Source organism: Pseudopipra pipra, chromosome 3 (assembly GCF_036250125.1).
Source record: "Pseudopipra pipra isolate bDixPip1 chromosome 3, bDixPip1.hap1, whole genome shotgun sequence".
NCBI classification, from domain to species: Eukaryota; Metazoa; Chordata; class Aves; order Passeriformes; family Pipridae; genus Pseudopipra; species Pseudopipra pipra.
This window is the reverse complement of record NC_087551.1, coordinates 96,622,060-96,647,238: the sequence shown is the minus strand read 5'-3', so window position 1 is coordinate 96,647,238 and position 25,179 is coordinate 96,622,060. Positions and strand designations below refer to the sequence as shown.

At 39.2% G+C, this 25,179-nt stretch overlaps 2 protein-coding genes across 4 annotated transcripts in view; one reads left to right on the top strand and one right to left on the bottom strand.

Moving 5' to 3' along the window:
- Positions 1–1,920: 1,920 nt before the first annotated feature.
- On the bottom strand, positions 1,921–23,552 carry ACP1 (acid phosphatase 1). Of its 2 annotated transcripts, none has more exons than XM_064650431.1 (6): positions 22,978–23,552; positions 11,264–11,337; positions 11,042–11,155; positions 6,430–6,491; positions 4,129–4,234; positions 1,921–3,224 (listed from the first exon to the last, which is right to left on the bottom strand). In XM_064650431.1, exons 1-6 carry the CDS (start codon positions 23,534–23,536, stop codon positions 3,147–3,149), a joined length of 993 nt encoding a protein of 330 aa, XP_064506501.1. In that variant the 5' UTR covers positions 23,537–23,552; the 3' UTR covers positions 1,921–3,146. The 2 variants fall into 2 exon arrangements, with proteins under 2 accessions (XP_064506501.1, XP_064506502.1); XM_064650432.1 differs by lacking the exon at positions 11,042–11,155 and adding an exon at positions 10,873–10,986.
- SH3YL1 (SH3 and SYLF domain containing 1) overlaps positions 23,251–25,179 on the top strand; it is a 50,711-nt gene continuing 48,782 nt past the window's right edge. For both annotated transcript variants that reach the window (XM_064650430.1, XM_064650429.1), the window contains exon 1: positions 23,251–23,376. In XM_064650430.1, coding sequence (XP_064506500.1) covers position 23,376 — 1 coding nt within the window. In that variant the 5' untranslated portion in view covers positions 23,251–23,375. The remainder of the gene's footprint in view (positions 23,377–25,179) is intronic.

Below are 25,179 nucleotides of genomic sequence, written 5' to 3'. Positions count from 1 at the left end.
TCTCTGTGTGTCTTCCGAGCCCACAAGGCTGCTCCAATTCTCTCCAGCATTATAAGATGGAATGTTTTTTATGAATAACAGTTGTTTTAGGATTTTTTGTTTGTTTGGGGTTTGGTTTGGGGGGGGGGCTTTTTGTTCATGTTTGGTTTTGGGGTTTTGTTTGGTTTTGTGGGTTATTGTTGTTGAGGTTTTTTTAATAATCTGCAGTCTATTCATGATACTGCAAGGCAATATAATCAGCAAATGTCCAGTAAATCATTTTACTATTGTAGAATTTTTAAGAAGTCAGTGAACACTTACTCGAGAAGCCTTGATACACATTTCCCTTTCTTCCTTAAATCAGATATTAAATTCAGTTGACAAAATAAAATGGCTCAAACAGGAAGAAATTTTTTATGTGCAATCTGTAGATGAACCACATGTACTTTTAACTTATACTGGCATTTAGTTTTCTTTCTATCCTCAATTTGAACCACAAAATGTAAAACCGAAACTAACATCCCTCCCCACCCTGAAAACTCTAGGAGCTGAGATTCTTGAAATGGACACTTAAGAGCCTTCACCATCCAGCTCTTTAGAAGAAAAGAGAAAATGGCAGAAGTACAAAATCCCATGCAAGAATGTGGCTGTGTTTAGCAGGAGAGAATTACAAGTTTTTATTTGCTTTCAGTGAACACTAAATGTTAAAGTTTCATCTCTCAGTGGATGCAATATATGGCTACAGGAAACATGGTAGTTTAAGGAATCTACTTCTACAGGATTCACTCAGCTGCTCACCTGCAGTAAACATGTCGGTGGAACTCTGCTTCACTGTGGTTCCACTGAACAAACTGTACCGTGCAACTGTCCCTCCTGAAGGCAATGCCAGTTCTCTATTCTTGGCTTCTACAAATTTGTATATAATACCATGGTCATCTCCTTCCCCTCTTCCAGAAAAAAAACTACTAATGATAAAAATCAATCTATCACCTTAGTCCTCCTAGTACACTTAGTGAATTATTTAGCCAACAGATTACTTGCTGAATATGTATCTCAAGGCTGAAACTTTTAAATCTGAACTGAATTTAACACAAATAGTTTGTATCACTTTACAGGAAGATTGCTAAGCCTAGTAAAGGTAAACAACCATATCCTTTTATGTCCTTTCTGTTACCCCATCAGCTCAAAGATAAAGATTTAAGACCTTTAAATCTTAGCTTTAATATGTAAGAAACTGTTGAATTCCTTCACAGCCATGAATGGGAAAGTACAAGTCATCATGTTCTAAATCTTGTGAGTTATTTTAATTTCACTGGAATCTTTGAAATGGTCATTCAGGCAGAGAAAAACATTAGATTATGCCTTAACACTTCTACCTTTGAGGTTAATGCATAAAACCACATTTAAGAGGGTTTGTCCTTACTGCCCATCATTTTTCCCCATTTACTTTGTAAAAGCATGCATAAAAGCAAAGGACAATAATTTTTCCAGAGTCAGTGCTTAGTTGCACCTGAAATATTGTATTATTCTTTGTCCCTGAAGTGAAACAGCTGTTAACTTGCAAATTTCTAGCTTGTTTTTTAGAAGTCAAAACTACTGGTAATGCAATAATGCACAAAGATTCTGATTTCTGTGTTTAAGCGTTCCCTGTACCACCTGCCTTTTTGTAAGCAGGTTCTTAAGTTATAGGTGTGACTGAAATTTTAGCAGAAAACAGAAACCTCCGTAACACAAAATAGCTGTTCTACAGCAAAAGTCCCAAGAAATTTAATTCCTGTCGTGAAGGCTTCAACACACACAGAGTGACACCAGGATTCCAACTTCCCCAGGAGTAACAGTATCCTCTATTGAAATACATCTCTCCCCCAGAAGATAAAGCAGGTTACAAATACAGAGACTACTACTTTGGAAGGCAGGAAGAGACACAAAAAAAAGGCTAAATAAATATGAAACCAAATTTTATAGATCCAGTTTTACAGATAATGTGGTAATGCTGGTCCATACCAATGCTGATACTAGTCAAAACAGGAAAAATCATCATGGTACCAGTTACATTACTGATCTCAGTGCATTTACATTTCTAAGGCAGACAAGAAAGGTGATGTTCAGACAAGCAGGTACAGATTTTTACAAAGCAATTTGTCCGAGAGCAGAACTATCTACTTACTGGCCTTTGGTTTACTTTGTACCATAGTACAGATGAACTCCGTTTGGGTTGAACTATGCTCTCAGAGAACACTTCTGACAGGCTGTCCATTCTCCTGAGTAAATCTGTAAATACTGTCTGACCCTCATGTAGGAACTGGAATTATAGCAAATTTCTCATCTATTGTATTGCATGGATCTGAGTATTTTACTACTATAAGATACAAAATGTGATTTCACATTTCAGCTTTTAAGCTGATATGTTTTGTCATCAAAGTAAATGCTATGTTTCATGTACTTGTGTCAGTGTGCTACGAATCACCCAGAAGAACAAAGGAAGACCAGAAGTCCTAATCAGTTTCTGAACTTTGTTCATCTTCAATAGTATAAAAGTGAACTGGAACAAAAATTATTTCTTCTTTGAATAACTAAGGATTTAAACTGACAGAAAAAGCTATTTTCACTGGATCCTGATGACACACAAGGAGGTTTTGTTTGCTTAAGCTTTCAAATAGTGCTAAGAGTAATGTCTGTCAGGCAGCAGTTCTTTGAGTCTAGAAGGCTTCCTGTGAAACACCTTCCATTCAAAGGCTGCCTCATGATACTGACACATCCAAGGTACACATCAGCCATTATCTCAGATTCCCACTGAAAGCTGACTGAAATTAACTCACTAAGGACACAATGACAAGACCTCAGTTTAGTTAATACAGCACATAAAGAAGCAAGATGTTACTTTTGCAGTGCTTGTGAGAAAGCACTGAAGAGTTTACAGATAAATTAATCCTGAATTATATACTTTATTACTACACTGATGAGTGACAAAATGGTTGATCGTGTAATCCAATTAAAACCTTTCTATATTTTTTCATTAGATGACAGAAAAGCTAAAATACAAAATTCAACTGAATAAGTATTGAACACAGAGGCATAATTTTACAATTTAAATGTATCAATCAAGTAAACTTTACATATTTCAGGAAAAGCTAATTATTTTCTTTTAGAAATTAAATGATGAAGCATTAATGAGGTTTCTCCAAAAATGCTTTACAACATCTAAGACACTGCTCGTAAACAGTTTCAAAGTCCTTTTCATTCCCCTAGAAAAGAAAAGAGGAAAAAGACTGTAAGAATAACAATACTAACTAAAAAAAAAATAAAAATTGCATACTGGTTTCTCCATTGTCATTAATGCCAAATAACAGACACAAGGAAAGAATAAAAATGGTGCAAATACATGGTGATAGTTTTTGCATATTTCTCTCTAATTTGAACTCAAGGATTTCCACAAACACTGTGACTTTGTATTCAACAGTCCCAGATGACTTTCCTTCACATATTTTCTTCACACATTTTTTTTCTATTCACTTTTTTAGCCCTTATAAATTTTTTCCCTTTTTCTTTACATTCACACTAACCTGTCTAGTTGAGTTTCACAGTTTAATGAAGCACTGTGCAGAAAAGGAAAACAAAACAAAACTCTTTTTGTTTTGAATCTGCTTCCCCCATTAAAACCATTTCATATTCTCTACTTTCTGGGTAATGAAGAGCAATTCCTTATTTAGTTTTTCCCATTATATCAAGATTTTATAGAACCCTACTGCATCTTTATCCACTTCTGTTTGCTAAACTGAAGAATATTAATCTAATTGTTTGCTCTTGGCTTGTATTATTCAACTTCTTTGACTACCTGTGTCCATGCCTTTGTCTCTGTCTTTCCTCATTACATCCTCTGCAAGGAGGCTGATCAATCAGGGCTTCACCAGTATTGAAAATATAGGTACACTGCATTTAAATGTAAATAAATGCAAGCATAAAGACATGTTATCCTTTCCTAATCCAGTAATTTATATTCTTTCCTTGTCATTAAAAAAAAATACGTTTACACTTGGCTTTGTATAACTTTACATTATATGTCACATGCCAACTGTGGGATCTGGAAAGATTATATACTACACATACACAATTTTTAATCAAGCCACCCAAAGAATTTCTTACACATACATAGTACGGATCTTCAATAATAAGCTGTTTCTGTGGATCATAACTTCCAAGTAGCTCAATTTTGGCCTTGCAGTCTTTAACTTGGTTGCTTTTCCTGTTCAGATCTCTGTAAAAGAGAACATAAAATTTTCCCCTGAATTTTTTGCCAGAATTTTGGCATCAACACAAGATGTTCATGACCATTTCTAGACAACACAGGAAAATAACTCACGTCTGGACTCAATCCTGTGGACCCTACACTGCTGCTTGGTTTTGTTTCTTTCCTGTTGTGTGGGGTCTTGTTTAATTGAGTATGGAAGACATACACATAAACTTAATTCAGAGCATAAACAGTCAGGCACTCAACTTGTAGCTTAACAAAACTTTGTAACAGTAAGTTCAGCAACTTCTTCCTCAAATCAATTATTAGTACTTTCAATATCTACCCTTAGCTTGTGTTGAACAAAAACCAATGGAAATTATCCAGATATTTCTCCAGAAGTATGAGTAAGCATCTCCTACCTGTTCAAAGCCAGATTAAATTGGTATACTGCAAGTTCTATCAATACTACCTCTAACTCATGTGAAGTCCTACTACAGTCAGTTAACAGAAAATGGTAAATGAGTGATCTACATCTGTTTTCCTTTTGATATACTGTAACATTTTATCAGTTGTCACATCCTCTTCCTTCTACATCACCTCTCATTGATAAAACATTCTGGTTTTGAGATGGCATTTTCCCCATCTACTTACAAATGGCCATCTATGATCCCAAAGGCAGTTAAAATGCACCTCTCATCATCTCCAGAGTAAAGGCAGCTCAGTACTATGATTTTCACAATGAACTGCCAGAACATACTAAATTCTTTTAATATTACACATTTCCATACCAAATCATCATTTTACTTAACATTAAAAAAGGCAAAAAAGCCCCTGTGAATACTTAGTCATAAGCATATCAGTGTTCAGAAATTAAATTTCTAATTACTCATTCTGATAAATTAATTTCAAATAGTTTAGAAATAGCAATGAGACCACAATACTGGTTTTGCTTGAAGAAAAATCAGGGCTCCTCTTTCAACCAAGAAGGTATTTGCTTGAATTTACAGATTTTCAATAAATTCTCTAGCCTTTTATTATTGGAAAAAACATCAAACCATTTGCTTAAAGGCTTCTGACAGACCACTTAGTGAAGAGGAGAGGGCCAGATGGCTCTGGTACTAAAGAAAAGGGATGTCCCAAATCTTCCTTTTCTGACATGAGGCATTCCATCAACACCTGTAATCAGCTTGCCCTCCCAGTGCTACAAATGGTTGAACTCAGTGCAAGTTTAAGGTGAAACTGTAGTGTAGCAGTACCAATATCCCAGTTGTAGTTCTGACATTTCTTCTGCTGTATAGTTCATAGCATATAAATTGTTAATTGAAGTTTCTGTTTAAGAATTCAAGTGAAAATAGAAGTAAGCCTAGTCACGTCATTGCCTGAGACTGCAATCAAGTCAAGTGTTGTATACCCTTTGTTCATGCAGACTCTGGAAGAGAGGTCATTCAGCATACTCTAGAAAATTCAACAAAATCATACTTATTTCAGTGAAGTGGTGCTGCTTCTAGAAGTCTTTATGTTCTACTAACAGGGTTTCATTTGGGTTTGTTGTTGGTTGTGGTGGTTTCGGCTTTTTAAACTAACTTTACAATAGCCCTTACAAGCACTTTGAAAGCTCAGCTCCTTAGTACTCATATGTATATACTTGAGTAGAAATTTTGTTAGTGATACCCAGTTTTTACACTAGGCAGCTACTTCGCCAAATCTTTCTAAAGAGCACTTAATTAGAACACAGCTAACAATAAAACAAGATTTCCCCCAGCTAACAACTCTGCTTATTTCAGAGCTCGTTCTATTTCTACAAAAAAAGTAAAAAAAAGTTACCATATTTAATCCTTTCCAAGTTGCCACAGTTTGTCTGTTAAGTATCATGCAATTAGAAAAACAGAGCACTTCAATCAAGACATTAAGTACACCCTCATTCTTAACTATACAGGCATCAGCTGTATATAGCACAAAGTACCTACATTTCCATCCTTAATCCTTGATTGGCACATATCACACAAATAAACCATTGACTTCTAGCTCATTAAACTTATTAGAAGTGAAGAATCTATCCTAATAGGATATCATTCACATACACGTTTGAAAAAAAACCCCAAAACAAAAGAACACCAAGACAAGCTAAGCAATAAAATGTGACATCTGTCTTCAAAGTGACTTATGAGACATCACTATAAGTAATCCACATGAATTTGTTCAATTTCTTCATACATTACCTTAGATTGTTCTCATCCATGCAAAGTATATAATCAAAGGTCTGGAAATCCTCTTTAGTAACCTAGAATTAAAAACAGATGCTTTAGCCTACAAGCTTCATTTGATTTATAAGAAGAGGAAAAAAAGTATTTTCAAATTCTGTATCTCTGATTTACTAAAAAAGACACAGGTGGAAAGAATAAAACTGCATCTTCATAAATTTTTACAATAAGTTGTGGCATTTTAAATATACTTTACCATGATTATTTATCCATTTCTGCAAGAATTCCATAAAAAACTCCGAGTCAGCTATTCAACCAATCTTTCCTTTTTTTTTATTTTTTTATATTTCATGCAGCAACTTAGACATCATTACAAGTGACATTTCTAGTACTTTTCAACTACTAAAACTAAAGCAGATTTCCAAATGTGGAAACTGTGCAATAAAAATGGTTAAAAATAAAATAGAAAAATTACTTTCTGGATAGAACAACAAAAATGTAGGTAACCTGGAATCACTTGCAATACTTCCAGTCTAGAAATTTGCCACTGCACAGGAAAAGTTACCAGGTGAAATTCAAAGCTGAAGTATGATGGTATGAGTTACAATCTCTTAAAAACAAATACATCCACAATATTTTAGGCCATGTAAATTCACAAAATTTATAGTATGATGTGAAAAAAATCTATTGTAATCTTCCTACCATAATACAATCTGTTCTTTTTCTTTCCTGTAGTTTACTGACCCCTAAACATGAATATTAACTAAATTCAGAGATCTGAGCTCAGAGGCAGATAGGCAAACATAGCAGATAAACCACTAACTTAAGTACTAATGTAATCTCTACTGTTATAAAGACAGCTGCAGATATTTACCTGTCGTATTTCAGTTTACATTTAAGCCTTACCTTAGGCTAAAACATTCTCAGCCCATGCCCACAATGCTAGTATAGGGTTTTGAACCAAGTGTCCATAATGAGGATGAATAAAAAGAATAAAATCTATAATGAGTTCACATTAAGACTGCATTTCACACAGTGGCCTGTGTGTCCTATGTGAAGTATCATAACCAATAAACTTGGAAAGTTTGTTCAGAACAGGTTTTTCTGGCAGGCATCTCCGGGAAGGATGGGCTAGAGAGGTGAGTAAGCAAGTAAACAGACAAAAAGACAAAACATCATACTGTAAGTCAGAGGTTTAACTTGTAAAAATTACTTACATACTAAAAAAAGATTTAGATGGCAAAACATCCATTTTGTGCAAACAGCAAATAGATACTGATTAAGCTCCCATAACAGGGAGTAAGAAAAGACAGACAGAAATTATCACCAGAATAAAGCCATAAATGAAACATTCCACACAAAGAAAATTGAAGGGGTGAGGTGTGTCGGGGAAGTATGAGAAAAGAAAGGGTTAATGGTAAAAACTAACAGACTTGTTTATTTTCACTGTAAAAATATTTGCTGTATTCATGCAGTGCCTCTGACCTATGAAAATATTTTTGCAGTGGAAATAGCTCTGTTTTCCTGGCAAATCTAAGCAGTACCTCTACAAGCTGCTTCTGATTGCTCTACACAGCTAAATACAGGCCCCTATGAAAATATGAGGGCACAGATTTCTTTGTTATACAGACATATGTAAGAAGAAAAATTAAGAAAAAAAGGAAAAACACACCTGCCACACTTCCCACTTGACAATGTTACAGTTATTATCCTATGACCAGCACTAACACAGATGCAAATGCAGCCCTAAAACCAAGATTACCATTTGGCTTCTGCTCTTAAGCCCTACAGCAGCATCAGATACAAAAAGCCTAACTGAGCAAACTCCAGGGAACTGAAGATATTCCTCAAAACTATGAAAACTAGTATTTTGGGGGAATTGAGGACATAAAAATTTATGTACATTTTGAGAAGAGTAGTGGAGAGTTCAAGTTCAACTTTGGATGGAACTAAGCAGACAACAATAACCTTACATTAAAGAAATGCATATAACCATTATTAATTTATTTGTGAAACATTTCCCTTTATTTACAGAAGGAAAATCTCATTTTCTCTGTCTAAAACCCCAAGAGAAGCAATAATCCTCAAATTTATCCAGTTGTGAAACAGTGTTTAATACAACCTGCTTCTAATCTCAATTTCATATTTAAGGCAAATGCACGGTATGAGTCATAGGAAAATCAATTTTGGCCTCAGCATGAATAAAAGTGAAACTGATTAAAACTTATCTGGTTTGTGCATGAAGACTAAGAGCTTAGAGAACTGCAATGGGTACATAAACACACAGCAGCCCACCATCGGCTAAAATATTAACAACTCTTTATTTTGTATATACATTTATTTTTATACTTCACCTTTCACTTAAAAGATCACTGCATATGATGGTAGGATGCAACCGACTTAACATTCCCTTTTACATAAATCATTCTTGTAGTTTTGAACTAAAAGAAGGTAAAATCCATGATTATCATAATTATGCACAAAATTACATGAAAGAAAGTGACTTTCACTGTGAGGGTACCAGTATTCCACAGGAGTGAAGAGGATAATTGTATGAGGTACTTATCTTAAGACAGTATTTCAAAGGCAACAAAGGTAAATCCCTGCTCTCTATTTCTGCAGCTTCTGTATTAAATTTTCCTTAATCTGTTCTGAAACAAGTCTCACACAAAATTCTATCCTTGAGTTTGTCTCTAAAACAAACACAGTTCCACTTGTATTTATCTGACCACTCTGAAAAGTCCTATTTTACACTCTTGAGTCCCTCTCTCTTCAGAAGTACGACAAGACCATAACAGGTCTGCAGTTTAGAGAATCAACAGAGACCATTTGACAGAAGTTTGGAAAAAAAAGTTACATAGTTAACATCACTGCAAAATGAACAGTTACCTGCAGCTCAGGGATTTGAAGATTTTCTTTAAATTTATAAAAGAAACTGCTTGTACTGGGATGTTTTAGACAAATTTTCATCCTGTTAGTCTTTCATTTTATTGTCTCATTCTTGTTAATTTTCTCTCCCTGTATATGTAACGTTTTAGGGTCTTCTGCTTTAAGAATCTCTCCATTTGCCAGAATGTATAAGCAAATGTCTTCATTAAAGTGTTTCCATTCCCTCTCTGCCAAAGGAGGATATGTAGATTCATTTCAAGGCAGAGGATCAACTCATTTTGGGTCCTTTGCTTTAGTTTAACTGCTCACAAACTACTCTAGGAATATCCAAGAACAGTTCTTAAGTTTCCAAGGTATATCTTCTAAGAAGAGAAACATGTTACACTGCTGTGACTGAAACACTGGCTGAATAGTTTCAGTACCATTTAGCTTGTATATTGCCAAATAACGATGTTTTCAAGCACTGATAAACAGTAAATCAGAACTTGTAACAGGAAAAGATTACAACAGACTTTTTTTAGTAATTATTCTAATAGTAAAGTAATGAAAAATCTGAAATGTTGCTGTGCTTAATTCTGTTTATTATATAAAGGGAGATTAACATCAGGAGAGGTCAGTAGAGGGCAATTGACTAATTGAGAGAATTTATTTTAAAAAGTCAAAAAACTAAACATGTGGTCTTTGAAAATGAAGAAACTAAATATGACCTCAGTATGGTCTAGTAAAATTCTGAAGGGAACAGAAATGTAAGATAATACCAAGACTACTTGATCTTTTTGTCAGTACAAGAACTAGTGGCATAAACTCAAACTAAGTAAAGGTCAAGCCCTAAAGGAATATCTTATATCCAGAGAATAGTTAACTGAAGTAAATTATGTGCATTTATTTGAGTGTCTGAATTATTTAAATAGATGCAGACACATTTACTTCCAATCTGTCTGGAATGCAGCATGGAAATACATGTTCTTTTGTTAATGAAAACAGATACGAGTTTTGGTTAAAACTTAGATGATTTCACTAAGTGACAAACCTGTCTTATCCTTAAGAATGCTTCAAGGGTATGTTTTCCTCTGAAGTTACCACCAACTGTGCTACTAATCTTGGGTTTGAGTGCTTTCATTCTATTTAGCACTCTAAATATTTTTAAAAGATCTTCATGCAAGAGCAGAAGCTTTCTGTGACAGATGAACAGGTATTCTACTTCTTTTTGGACTTGTTAAATAAATATGCAATTTTTTGCTGAAGGATGCATCACAGATTACTAGAGTAAATCCATTTTTAAAAAGTATTTAAAAAATGCCCAAAATACTAAACATTTAAAGGCGAGATTTTTCCATAATGCACAAACTGCTCCAATGCTTCCTAGTTATACCTCCAATGAAGCTTGGTAACAAGAAACTCACTAAGCTCAACTAGAAAAATAAGGCCACTTTGAAGTCCTTTGAAAAACTACATATAGTATTTATTACTTCATGCTTAACCATGCATTGGTCAAATGACTTCCGTGATTGCAATGGTCAGGGCTAAACAAAGCATGGGTATGAATAAAAAAGAAAATATACTCTCTTCTACCTGCCGTGCTTTATGGGCTGTCTCAATGCCATGATTTCTTAGACAGCTTAAAGCCCTTGAATCTGGGGAGCGCCCCACGTTCCAGTCTGAAACAGCAGCACTGTCTGTCCTCCACTGTAACAACAAAACAAATACATACACATATTTAAAGAAAATTAAAGTACAGTACCTGCCTGGCAATATGATTCATGGGAATGCCATGCTTCTTCATGCAATTCTGTCCTCGATAGTCAGGAGGGCTTCCTATTTCATAGGTAGATGTTGCTGCACTGTCTATCCTCCACTACAGAAAAACAAATTTATATTTTTAAGTTTCCTTTCTCACTGCTTACAATTCTAACTGGCTACAAGACAGTAATTTCTTAGGTAGGAAGAAAAATAAACAGCTTACCTTATGTTCAACTTTTTCATCAGTTACAAGTTTTCTAAAAACTGCTTCAGCTATTGGAGAGCGACAGATGTTTCCTATGGAAACAAGAGATTAAAGTGAATTTTCAGACTATTGAAACAAAAATATCAATAATTGTGTGGATTTTTCAGCGCAAATCAGATTAAAGATTTTATTTACTTAAACAGAATGTATATTGCTTATGTGAAAACCCAGAGTCCTGCACCTGGGTTGGAGCAATCTCCAGTATCAATACAGACTGTGGCATGAAGGGATTGAGGACTTGGGGACACCAGTGGATGAAAAACTGGATATGAGCCAGCGGTGTGCATCTGCAGCCCAGAAATGCAATCCTTGGCTGCATCTAAAGCAGGATGGGCAGCAGATCAAGGGATGTGAGTCTGCCCCTCTACTCAGCTCTCATGAGACCCGACCTGAACTAGTGCATTCAGCTCTGGGGCTGAATCATTCTATGATTCTGTACTATCCATCAGTCTCTTGAAATGCATATTATTATATGAAACATAATATATGAAAATAAATCATTAAATAGGAGGAATATTGTGTAAGCACATCCCTCTCTTCTCCTTCACAAAGAGTATGTGATCACAGAAGACCAGACAAAATTACGAAATTTAAATGGCAGCGTATAATTTTTATCTTCAAATCTTCCTACACACTGCCAAATTTTAACAAATACCATGTAGTGGGTTTCTGTGGCTGGGTTTTCGTAGTGGAGGGCGGGCTACAGGGTTGGTTTCTGTTAGAAGCTGCTAGAAGCTTCTCCTGTCCGGCGGAGTCAATGCCAGCCGACTCCAGGATGGACTTGCTGCTGCTGCCCAAGGCCAAGCCAATCAGGAGCAATAGTAACACCTCTGTGATAACATATTTAAGAACAGAAGGTTGTGGCACAGAAAGAATTCCAGCCAGGGAAGAGCGGAGTGAGAACATGGGAACAAGGCAGACACCAAGGTCAGTGCAGAAGGAGGAGGAGGAGGTGCTCCAGGCACCGGAGCTGAGGCCCCTGCAGCCCCTGGTGCAGACCATGGTGGAGCAGCTGTGCCCCTGCAGCCCGTGGAGGACCATCGGGGTGCAGAGACCCACCTGCAGCCCATGGAGGAGCCCTTGCTGGAGCAGGTGGATGCCTGAAGGAGGCTGTGATCCATGGGAGGCCCAAGATGGAGCAGGGTCCTGCCAGAGACCTGCAGCCCACGGAGAGGGAAGCCCACGCTGGAGCAGGTTTTTCCTGGGTAGGACTTGTGGCCCCTGTGGGGGACCCATGCTGGTACAGCTCATTTGTGAAGGACTGCACCCCATGGAGAAGTGACCCATGGGACAGCAGTTTGGGAAGAGCTGTTGCCCGTGGGACGGACTTATGCTGGAGAGGTCCATCAAGGACTGTCTCCCATAGGAGAGACCCCATGGGAGCAGGGAAAGGACTCCTCTCTCTGAGCAGCAGCAGAAACAACAACTGACCGTAACCCCCATTCCCTGTCCCCCTGCACCACTGGGGGGAAGGAGGGAGAACATGGAAGGAAGGAGGGGTGAGGGGAAGGTGTTTTTAAGATTTTTTTTTTTCCTAACTCTTTGGCTCCTATCCTGTTAGTAATAAATTTAAATAATATCCCCACTATGAGTCTGTTTTGCCTGTGAAGCTAATCAGTCACTGACCTCTCCCAGCTCTTATCTCAACTCATGAATCCTTAGCTGTATTTTTTTCTCTCCTCTGTCCAGTTGCAGAGGGAGAGTGAGAGAGTGGCTAAAACGGGTACTTGGCATCCAGCCAGGGTCAACCCACTACATACCACTTTCAATAATGCATGAACAATCATGAATATTTGCCTAAAGTATTTACATTACTACCTACCTGTGAACAAAAACTTTTGGACAACTCCAAAACACATTGTGAAACACATTTCACCATTGTGAAAACAACATAGTGAAATGACTGAACAACCTGTAGCTTAAAATGCTCTTGATAACTGAAGTCCCTGCAGATCAAAGAGAACCCTCACCAAGAGCAGCTTCCAGATACCAATTCCAAATCCCCCTCAAAAAGAATTCAATGACACAAGCACTAAAAACAACTCAGAAAAAAAGATTCCAAACTTTTTTAGTCCAAAATATGGAGGATTAGGAACAAAACATAACATGTGGTAAAGCTGAAGTGCTGTCAATCAGCTAACAAACAGTTAAGGTACTTAATTATATACATACATAATCAGTGTTCCCTTCCAATGGCCTCCAATTGCACTAGCCACTTGATCTGACCTTATTTTTAGAAAGAACCTGTTTCAACAATGCAGTACTGCCCCATTAAAAAACTAGAAATGATGGAGCTATAGCATTTTTGCTCCACTGCTGAAGCTGTAACTAAGTTAACCATCTATGGTAAACCTCTTAAAAATGAATGCAGAAATTCATATTCTTGGAAAAAGAATTAACTGTCTCAACAAAAACAAAAAGCCTATTCGGTGATTACTTTAAGTCTTTCTACCTTTTCATCCTTCAGAAATTTTGAGTAACTAGATAGATATTCATAATATTTGAGATGTCACCAAGATGACAATAACTCATACACTCAAATCTTCACTTTCCATCAAACAGAATATGTAACTTTGCTCATTACTGACTTTTGAGCAGACAAGTACAAAATACCAGAAATGTCCAAACTCACTTCTGTACCTCTGAATAGAGCACTCTTCTGCTACTGATTCTTTCCAAATCTCAAACAGTAAAAAAAAAAAAAAAAATGCCCATGAACAAAGCTAAATTTCCATAAGCAAAAAGAAACTTTCAGATCGGGCACTTAAGCTCATTTTCATGCCTGTATTTTCAAACAAAGCACCAAGGTAGACACTTCACTTCTAGAGAGAAAAGCTGGTATGATCTGGATGTTTAAAAACGTGCTGTCACTCATGCCAACTATAAAATTCACAAAGAGGGAAGTGAAGAACGGAAACAATACAAATTGGCTGTCAAAGATTTAGAGAACATTGAATCACTAAATGGCAAAAGGAACGGGCTAATCATTCAGAAATTGATCTTGCTGAAATACTAGGTGAATTCTGATGGCAGTAGATCTTCCAGGAGAAGACATACTATTTCTATTGTTTGAATTAGTTTATTCCATGCACAGAAATGAAATCATTCTTGGAAGAAAAATAAAACGGTAAAATTTTGGGTTTTCTTAAACAGTTAAGTGAGAAAATAGGTTAGTATTATTAATTATAAAAATGTTTTAAAATATGGTAATAAATAAAAAAATCTCATTTCTTTACTTGAGTACGTGAGTTAAGCATTAAACAATACAATTTCAACAGGGAACGTGGTACAGCATAAGACAGAATATAACCTTCGTATCAGTGAGCCCAGTCCTTCAATATTGCAAGCATATACAGCATCACTTCTCTTAAAAACACATCCAGCTCCCTTTCAAAAAGCATCATCTATCTTTAAAGGCTATTCCAGATAATAATTTCCTGAAACCTTCTAATTTCCACTTAAGCCTGTGCTCATCTGATCTTGGTTAACATCACTCTCTACCTTAAAAACCTTTCTTTCCTTCAGCAGATACAGAACTCTTGCCAAGCATAGCTGTGCTGAACTAAACAAACCAAGCTCTCAATCTCCTCATGAAATTAACTGACCCTTATCTAATCACTCCAGTTAAGTCAACTCTGCACTTGTTCTAATTTGAATTTATTTTTCTTGAATGCTGACAAATAAAATCACAGACTACACTGCAGGAAAAGTTTGTTCCAATTTGTCTTATAAAAGAAAAAAAAGTCTGACACATGTACTTAGTTCTTTTGAAAATAACCTGAGATAACTACTACAACATTTGACAAGTTCATGAGTATCAAATTTACAATCATCATCTCCTAATTTGTGCATTTCCTCTCTTTCTGTGCTGCTTCAAACAGGTGTTTTTTAAGTCTTCTTTTTAAACTATTAAATTCCGTTTCCATTACACCAGCTGTTGAGGCCATCTATTTCATCCTGTACAAAATTATTCCTCTGTATGAATGATCCCACACAACTGTGTGTGAACAGTAACTTTCATTACTACAGTCAACATTTTGGCAAAAAAAATGATTAATACTATTGGTCCTCATAACTCCTTACCTAGCTCCCAGAATTTCAAAATGGTGGTTTTGAAATAAAATTTCATGGCTTTTTCCATTTGTTTATCCTTCTGCTTCATATGCATTGAATTACTTACTCCAAATTTTCACTCTTCTGTAACCTACTCACTACTTAAAATAAATGCTATAAATGTAATCTTTAATGATATCATATAAAAGACCACGATGAACAAACACCATGATCGCCAGCTGATTAAACTTATTAACTATCACTTCTAGCAATAACTAGAAATTACAGTTACATCATTTTTGAAACAAACATCTAACCTAGTTTGTGACTTAAAAATTAATGTCTTCCAGGACAACACATTCCAGATATTACCAGAGGTATCAGCATTGTTAGGGAACTGCAATCATCATTCAGATCTATTCTTGGCAACTACAGACAGAACCACAGAACTGACTTAGCAGCTCTTCTACCTGCACACTCTGCAATATTATTTTCATCCTAACCACCTCTTTTACCCACACTACTCCTTGCAACAGTTATCGTTCATCTCAATATTGATGGAAAGTCCTATCTCATCCCACTGACATATGCAAACTTCAATCATTGTTTTCCAGTCACCTTTCCCACTATAATTTCTATCCACTTCACATCCAGTTTTACATCCCACATTGGTCTTTCCAGGCTTTCTGAGATCCCTTGCAGATGCACAGTATTCCCTAAGCTATGGATTGACAGCCGTATTTGGGGAGTGAAGGGGGAAATTTCACAAAAAGAATCATAGGGCAATTACCTTCCTCCTTGGACTTGAACCATATTTCCTTAAATGTTATCTACACTTCCTCTTTGCTACCTATCCTCCTCTAGTGTTCCTTTCTCCTTTGTTGTATTTCTGACTGATCTGATCATGCTGATTTTATGTAGAAGATAACAGTATTCAAGTTCGCTGAATCTCCATCTTCTCCCTTCATTTTTTACATTTCAAGCTATTTAAGTTATAGTGACATTTTCAATCACAAAACTAGTACCCAAGGTACCCAGACAGTGTTGACCCATTGAAATTAATCCCACAAACATCCCCAAATACGACAATACAAGGATAAGAAATTTGAATCACAGAATCAGTACTGGAACCATTTGTCAATCACTTCTAAGAAGCCAAGCTTTGTCACTCATTTTCTAGGAACAAGGACTTCTCTGATGGTTATCTAAGCCAATGCTTAATTTTTGAGTTCTTACTCCAGTCTCTGCACTAATCTTTGACCTATTCCCAGACAGAAATGGTAGCACTGGTTCTCCTGGCAGGAAAGACAACTTGAATCCATTTCATGCTCAAGTTCATTGCCCATTCTTAAGTATATTGATCCAATCATCTATTCCCTCAATTGGTTTTGTATCTTGGCTGTTCCTTATTCAGCTCCCCACTTCTTTCAGAACTTCCCAAATGAAAATAACAATGCTTTTCTTTTGTTCCTTTCTTTTCCTGTCTGCTGATTGTAACAAAAGTTTTACTACATTTCATCCTCTCACATTCAAAAAACTCTTATCTTTCCACACATGGTCAGTTCATCCTAGAAATTGTAATAATGCTCCCTGGCATCATTTGCATCATTCAGCAGTTCCCCTTCATAAGCGAGAGTTTAAAACTAACTGCTCATAATTCTTTACAGTTAAGTCTATCTTGTCACACTTAGCATTCAATTACCTTTGTAAGGAAGCATTCAAGGCACTGATTTTAGTTCAGATTCCCTGATCTTTTCATCTGTGTGTGTGTGTGTGTGTGTGTGTGTGTGTGTGTGTGAAAACTTTCCTTGCAGTAAGGTTAGTTATACTGAATTATCAGGTGCTGGAACATTATGCTTTTCTCAGCAACCTAAAGGTTGACCAGGAAAATACAAGTTTTCAACACATAAGCACCTACTCACAACAATCAGACTCAGTATGTTTTAAGCATACATCTTGTTTTTCAATTCCAAGATCTCTTTTACAACCATGCTTTCAACTCTCCAGTACTTCTGCATCATTCTGAAACACAGATTAAATAAGATATTGTATTCTTACAGCTATATTACCAGTGCTGCAGAGGTCATTTTCCTTACATTTATCTAACATTCTCTTCTTTATCCAAAAAATGTCATTATTTCTTTTTGTCAGCTTGCTAAGAATCCTCATTACAGCATCTCCTTTTCATGACTTCTTCAATGTCTTACCCAGCCTATTGCTTTCCTGTTCTGCAGCTATAAATAGCATTTTGTCCCATGAAGCCTAGTATTTGGCTATATCTAAACACATATAATAGATTGTGACAAATGAACTAGAAAACTCAAATCTCTCTGTAATCTAATGTCCTCATACCCAACAAGTTAATTGCCATCTCAGAAATGATTTTATGCAGTCTGGATCCCTGGTGACAGTACTCATACTCAGTGATTCACAACAAGCATTAATCTTCTGAGGACTCAGCCAAAACCACGTTGCTAAACAGTCCCCCTGTCTTACAACTGTTCTTCCATCCAAGCAGGAGATCAGTAAGCCAGTGCCTGGCCTAGAGCGCCCATTCAGCTTGTTATGTTATAGTGGACAAGTCATCAGAGAGGATGAGGCTGACTTATATAACACAGCATCATATTAAGCTCATTTCTGGAGCTCAACCATTAATTACATGAGCTATGTAAGTGTAAAATGAGCAAACTGCATTTTGGTTCACCTCCACTTTTAATTATTTCTTTGCTTAAATGGAAAAAAAATTCTTTCCTGGTGTCTTTTCATATACTGTAATTACATATTTTGCTGAGTATTTCATTATTCTCTCAGTGATGAGGAACCCTTATCATTAATGTAGTTATGCACATTAACTAGATTGTATTTTGTTGTGTAATGAATATCTGCTTATTTCATTACAAACAAAGAACACAGTCGAGAGATATTTCAGCAATACGGTTCTTTCACAACAATGTAGAAAGAAAATGTAAGAATTGTACTTTCTGGGATCCACTCTCACTGGATGTGGCAAATTTAAGAATTAGTATGCTTCATTAACCAGTAAAGAATAGTACAGATAAATGTGGTTCTAGAAATCTGTTTAGTACTCTTTTCAGCAATAATCTCAGCTATTATTTCTAATAAAATTTATGAGAAAAAAGTATCACTCTTCAAGAGCAACCAGAGAAAATTAAGCAAACTTAAAGCAGGAAGAAGAAGAAACAACTTGCCTACAAAATTTAACTGAAAAGAGTGTATATTTCACCGGAAAAAAGAACTGCTTATCATGTCAATTAGCTTTTTCACACCACATACCATTATGGCTATTTTTTATAGCCCAGTAACACAGAAGAGGAAATTTAAAAGCTATTTACAATATGTGATTTGATTAAAAAACCCATCCCACTAACACTTGTCCTGACTTGTCCACCCAGTCCTCAGTCTTAAAATTAATAATTAATTAATATAAATTATTATATTATCTTACACTAATAGGAGCTCCTCAGACACCAACTTGCATTAGAAACTTATTACAGTGCAAATCATCATGGGCTTACAAACTCATATGTATGAATTGTTTCACAAAAGCATAGTACAGTTTAGGTTGGAAAAGACCCTGAAGATCACTGAGTCCAGTTGTTAACCCAGCACTCCCAAATTGACCACTAACCCATGTCCCAAAGCACCATGTCTACAAGTCTGTTAAATACCTCCAGAGCCTCAACCATCTCCCTGGGTAGCCCTTCCAATGCTTGACAACTTTTTTGGTAATGAAACTTTTCCTAATACCCAATTAAACCTTCCCTGGTGCAACTTAAGGCCATTTCCTCCGATCCTATCGCTTGTAACTTACTTCAGGTACTTGTAGAGAGTGATGAGCTCTGCCCTCAGCCTCCTTTTCTCTAGGCTAAACAACCCCACCTCCCTCAGCTGCTCCTCGTAAGACTTCCTCTCCATTCACCAGCTTCATTGCTCTTCTCTGGATACTCTCCATCACCTCAGTGTCTTTCTTGTAGTGAGGGGCCCAGCACTGAATGCAGGATTTGAGGCGCGGTCTCACCAGTGCTGAGTACAGGGGAACAATCACCTCCCTGGTCCTGCTGGCCACACTATTGCTGATACAGTCAAGGGCCTTCTTGGCCACCTGGGCACACTGCTGCCTCATGTTCAGCTGGCTGTCAACCAGCACCTTCAGGTCCTTTGCCACTGGGCAGCTTTCCAGACACTCTTCCCCCAAGCCTGTAGCTCTGCACGGGGTTGTGACTCAAGTGCAGGACCCAGCACTTGACCTTACTGAACCTTTGGCTTTGGCCCATCAATCCAGCCTGTCCCAGATCCCTCTGCAGAGCCTTCCTACCCTCCAACAGATCAACACTCCCACCCAACTTGGTGTTGCCTGTGAACTTACTGTGGTTGCCCTCAATCCCCTGAACCAGATCATTGATAAAGATATTAAACAGGACTGATCCCAATACTGAGCTCTGGGGAACACCACTCATGACTGGCCGCCAGCTTCACCAACGCTCTCTAGGCCTGACCATCCAGACAGTTTTTTACCCAGGAAACAGCGCATCTGTCCCAGCCATTAGCAGCCAGTTTCTCCAGGAGAATGCTTTGGGAAATGGTGACAAAGGCTTTATTGAAGTCCAGGTAGACAACATCTACTAGGTGGATCATCTGGTCATGGAAGACCAAGTCAGTCAAGCAGGACCTGCATTTCCTAAATCCATGCTGCCTGGGCCTGATGCCCTGTATGTGCCACGTGACAGCACTCATAATGATCAGCTCCAAGACCTTCTCTGGCATCGGCATCAGGCTGACAGGCCTGTAGTTCCCCCAGATCGTCCTTCCAACCCTTCCTTTAGATGGGCAGCACGTTTGCCAACCTCCAGACAACAAGGACCTCCCCAGTTGACCAGGACTGCTCATAAATGATTGGAAGTGGCTCAGTGAGCACTTCCAGCAGCTCCCACAGTGGAGGAAAAGTGTCTGGAAAGCAGCCTGGCAGAAAAGAACCTAGAGTTGCTATTTTACAGCTGGCTGAGCATGAACCAGCAGCGTGCCCACGTGGCCAAGAAAGCCAATGGTATCCTGGCTTGTATCAGGAATAGTGTTGCCAGCAGAACTAGGGCAGTGATCATCCCCCTGTACTCAGCAGTGGTGAGGCCACAGCTCGAATCCTGAGTTTAGTTTTGGGTCCATTACTTCAAGAAAGACATGGAGGTGCTGAAGTATGCCCAGAGAAGGGCGACTGAGATGGTGAAGAGCCTGGAACACAGTCCTATGAGGAGCAGCTGAGGGAGGTGGGCTTGTTTAGCCTGGACAAAAGGAGGCTGAGGCTCTCTAAATTACCTGAAAGGAGGTTGTAGCTAGGAGGGGGTCAATCTTTCCTCTGAGCCAACTCACAACAGGACAAGAGGAAATGGCCTCAAGCTGCGCAAGAGGGGAACTTCAGCATGGACATCAGGAGGAATTTTTTTCACTGAAAGGGTGGTTAAGAATTGAAAGGGGCTTCCCAGAGAGGTGGTGGAGTCACAATCCCCAAAGTATTCAAAAAATGACTGGACATGGCACTTAGTGCTGTGGTTTAGTTGAGAGACTGGTGTTTGGTTAAAGGCTGTACTTGATGATCTTGGAAGTAATTTCCAACCTTAATGATCCTGTGATTCTATTCTATGATTCTGTGATACTGCTCCCCATCCCTGTCTTCCAGCCCAGAGGGCTGGTACCTGAAGAACAACTGGTCTTACTGTTCAACACTGAGGCAAAGAAGGCATTAAATAAGTCAGTGTTTTTCTCATCCTTGGTCATTATTTCCTCCTGCATCCAACAAAGGATGGAGATTCTACTGAGCACTCCTTTTGTTGCTGATGTATTTACAAAAACATTTTTGTTATCTTTAACAGCAGTATCCAGATTAAGTACTAACTGGTCTTTGGGTCTTCTAATTTTTCTCTCTGCGTAACTTCATAACATGCTTATAGACCTCTTGAGCTGCCTGCCCCTTCTTCCAGAGGTCATAATCTCTCCTTTCTTCCCTCAGTTCCAGCCAAAGCTCCCTGTCCAGCCAGGCCAATCTCCTTCTCCGCTGGCTCATCTTTCAGCACATGGGGATGGTGATTACTACAGCCTTTGGAACATCATGTTTGGGAAGAAGGATTCATGTTAATTAAGATGTTTTTATACAAAAACATTTGTATAGGCCACTGGTTTCCAAACATACAGCAACTGATAATCCCTCAGTGAAGGATGCTTTTCCTGAATTATTATTAGAGGCTGACTTTACTCTAAGGTAAACATCAGAACATATTTCACAAAACTAAACTCTTGTTTTGCTATTCAGTTAATCTGCATGTCTCCTGTTACAACAGAAAAGCAAATAATGAAAAGCCCAAACATTAACCAATAGTTTTGTAACAAACCTGGCAAAATGCCAGGGATTCACAGCACACAGGTAAGATTATACAGGCTGGAACACAGGTAATGTTAAAAGCACTCCTAGATTAGAGTAGAGCACCATCCAGCTTGTTATCCCCTGATGGAAGTGTGTACAAAATGGGGCATGGCTCTGTAATCCGTGCAGCCAATTCGGCAATTTGTTGGTTGTGATCATCTTGTTTATCAGTAATTTATTGTCTTAAGCTTCAGAAAAACATTCAAGTCATTTCTGATCCCATCTACACTTCTATTTCCTATGACTCTGCATGACAGCATTTACAACATAAACACACAGAACATCTGTAAAAAAGTTTTCTATTTCTTCCTTTTGGTAGCCTTTCAAAAAATTCTTATTCTTTTCCCTCATTTTCATGACAGATCAAGATTTCATTATTAGATCATGACAGATCAGCCTCCACTAAATTCTTTTTCTTAAAGTCCTAACGTACTTTTCCTCTTTTTGCAGAGGTTGTTTCATTAACTTCAGTCATTTTTATTGCAGTCTTCTCTCCCTTTTCCATGCCAGGTGTTCCAAACAGAAAACCTGTGGGCAGGCTCCTTGTTCCCTACTGGCTGTTCAGGAGCCAAGAGCTGCACAACTCAGAAGGCTGTTCACAGTCACCACCCCTGATGGTGGTTTATGCATGTTTAGCTGCTGCTCTTCCCCACGCACAACCTTCGCGCTTTTCAACACTGGACTTCGCCTGTTATTTCCTACTGATTCCAGAGAATCGCTAAGGTTGGAAGGGGCCTCTGGAGATCACCCAGTCCAATCCCCCTGCCAAGGCAACGTCACCCAGAGCAGGTGACACAGGAACGCGTCCACGTGGGTTTGGACCGTCTCCAGAGTGGGAGACTCCACGACCCTTCTGGTCCGCCTGTTCCCGTGTTCTGCCACGCTCTGTGTAAAATTTCTCCTCATTACTCCGACCTATCAGAACCAGGGAGCAGACAGATTACGCTTTCTGCCTTCCTGGCCACTGCTCCGGCTCTCCCCAACAAGGGAAACGGTCGGAGCTCCGTCGGGCGGGACGCCCGTGGCACCGGGGCGGGCGGGGCGCGCCGGCCCTGCCGCGGGCCCTCGTCTCCCCGCGCTCCCAGCCATCCCCGCCGGCGCCCTGGGCCGAGGAGCGGCGGGCGGGAGCAGCGGCGGTCAGGGAGCGGGAGCAGTGCCGTCCGTAACCCGCCCCCGCCACGCTCACCCAGACACACGAACAGCACCGACTTCGCCTCCCCCGCCGCCATCTTCCACACGGGGACCTCGCGGCTGTCGCGCAGCCCGCGCCGCGCTTTACGGCACCGGCCGTTAGAGGCGGCCGCGGGATTCGCCTGTTTGGAGGCGGAAAAAGGGGCGAAGCGCGAACCGGGACCGGGACCGGTGGGGAGAGGGGGACGAGACGAGGCGGGAGCGGCGGGATGGGACGGGACCGAGCGGGGCAGGAAGGGGAGCGGGCGGTTCGCAGGCGCCCCGGCCCCGCCCGCCTCACCTGCGGCAGGTGAAGGGCTCGGCGGGGCCGCCCTGGCGCCGCCCAGTGAGGCTGCGGCGGCAGGAGAAGAAGCAGCAGCAGTGAGAGGGAGCGGGGGCGCCCGGGCGGGCAGGAGTGAGTACCCGGGAGGCGGGAGTGGGTACCCGGGAAACAGGGGAGCTCCGAGCGGGGGAGCCGCGGCGGGCACGGGGCCGGTCCGACCGAAGGCGGCGGTACGCGGCCGGCAAGGCTTCGCTTGGCCATCGACTGCCCCTCTCGCCCGGTACTGCAGCATGTGCTGCTTCCTCCTGGGAGAAATTTAGGAAGCGTCGAATGAGGCTTTGGCCTCGCCAGGCTGCCGGTGAAATTGAGCACACGGGCGCTTCGCTTTATAGGGGAGATCAAGTGTTAGTTTATTTATTTATTTATTTTTGTTATGTTTTATATTTATAATAGATATAGATATATATGATATATATATGATATATATAAGATGTATATGCATATATTTTATATATTAATATATTATGTATCTATAATACATGCATATACTATATATATAATATATGGTATATATTACATATGTATATATATTATATATTAATGTGTTGTTTATTTATTTATATTTTTATTATTTATTTCTGTATATTTTTTTCCTGCTGGGTTATCCCGTGTACCTGGCTGGGTTTTGTAACGTCGGCAGCCACAGCCCCATTGTGGCAGGGTGTGGCTAGGACTGGATTCCTCTGCTCTGTTTTTTAAAGACTTGATTACCTGGTTTTCCCATCAAAACGCAGCACTTAGGAGGTTAAATAAAAAATGCCATATTCTCAATTTTCGTGCCAAATGTGTGCCTTTCAAACAAAAACTGAAGAGCTTATATAATATTTGCTGTGGAATGGAACAAACAGAACATTTTCTTTTATGCAGCTTGAAACACTGTCCTGCATACACATTTTTTAAAATTGTTTATTAATTTTACTTCATAGTGTAAGTGATTGGTATCAGAAGCATCGTTTCTGTACCCGGTGTTGCCATGCTCAGGCCCTGCAGTGCTCTGCTGTCCACAGGGCTGCTGTCAGCAGTGCGGGGTGCTGGAGCCAGGCAGGGGCCCAGGCTCTGTCAGAGGTGGCCTTGGCAAAGGAGGTGGGGGGGGAGATGAATCAGTTGTGTCATTCTCAAGTGGAGCTCTGCCACTGTATAACCAAGCAATGTAGAGTGCCTGCTTGCTGTCTGCTGGAGTCCCAGGAGCTGTTGATGTTGGAAGCAGATTCCCCGGCGCTATCTTCTATGCATTTTAGGCTCTGGGAAAGAGAGGGTGTATATAAGAGTGCTTTGAAAAACCATCCCGGTTTCTGTGTATGTTACATGTAGGTAGATGACTAGCAGTTATTTTGAGACAAAGTATTTCATGGTTCCATGTCTTAGGGAAGGAAGTGGGGAGGATTGTTGTCTTGCATTCTTCACTGAAAGGGTTGTCAAGCATTGGAACAGGCTGCCCAGGGAGGTGGTGGAATCACCATCCCTGGAGGCATTCAAGAAATGACTGGATGTGGCATTTAGTCCCATGGTCTAGTTGACAAAGTGGTGATGAGTCAGAGGTTGGACTCAATGATCTCAAAGGTCTTTTCCAACCTAAATGAGTCTGTGATTCTGTGATTTTCATCCCTCAGTAGTGGAAGAAAGTCACAGTTTGTGCCTTCTTCAGTTAATGTCAACTTCCTGCTTTTGAAATTAACCATAGCAGAATTCACTGTTGTTCTTTGCAACAGTTTATCATCATTAAGAATTAATATTTCTGATGTGATGAACACTTTATATTTTTGAGGGATTTGAAACAACCATTACATTGCTCTAAAAGAGCCTTTCATGCAGGACTGCTATGAAGGATAAGCTGCATGACTTGGTGGGAGAGAAACACTATTGCGAACAAGGTAA

Coding starts and splice junctions, on each gene's coding strand:
- ACP1 (XM_064650431.1), bottom strand. CDS start 23,536: ATGCTGCAGTACCGGGCGAGAGGGGCAGTCGATGGCCAAGCGAAGCCT. Junction 6,492..11,041: donor TGAATCATATTGCCAGGCAG/GTACTGTACTTT, acceptor TTTTAATTCTAG/GTTACTAAAGAGGATTTCCA. Junction 4,235..6,429: donor ATGGATGAGAACAATCTAAG/GTAATGTATGAA, acceptor TCTCTTTTACAG/AGATCTGAACAGGAAAAGCA.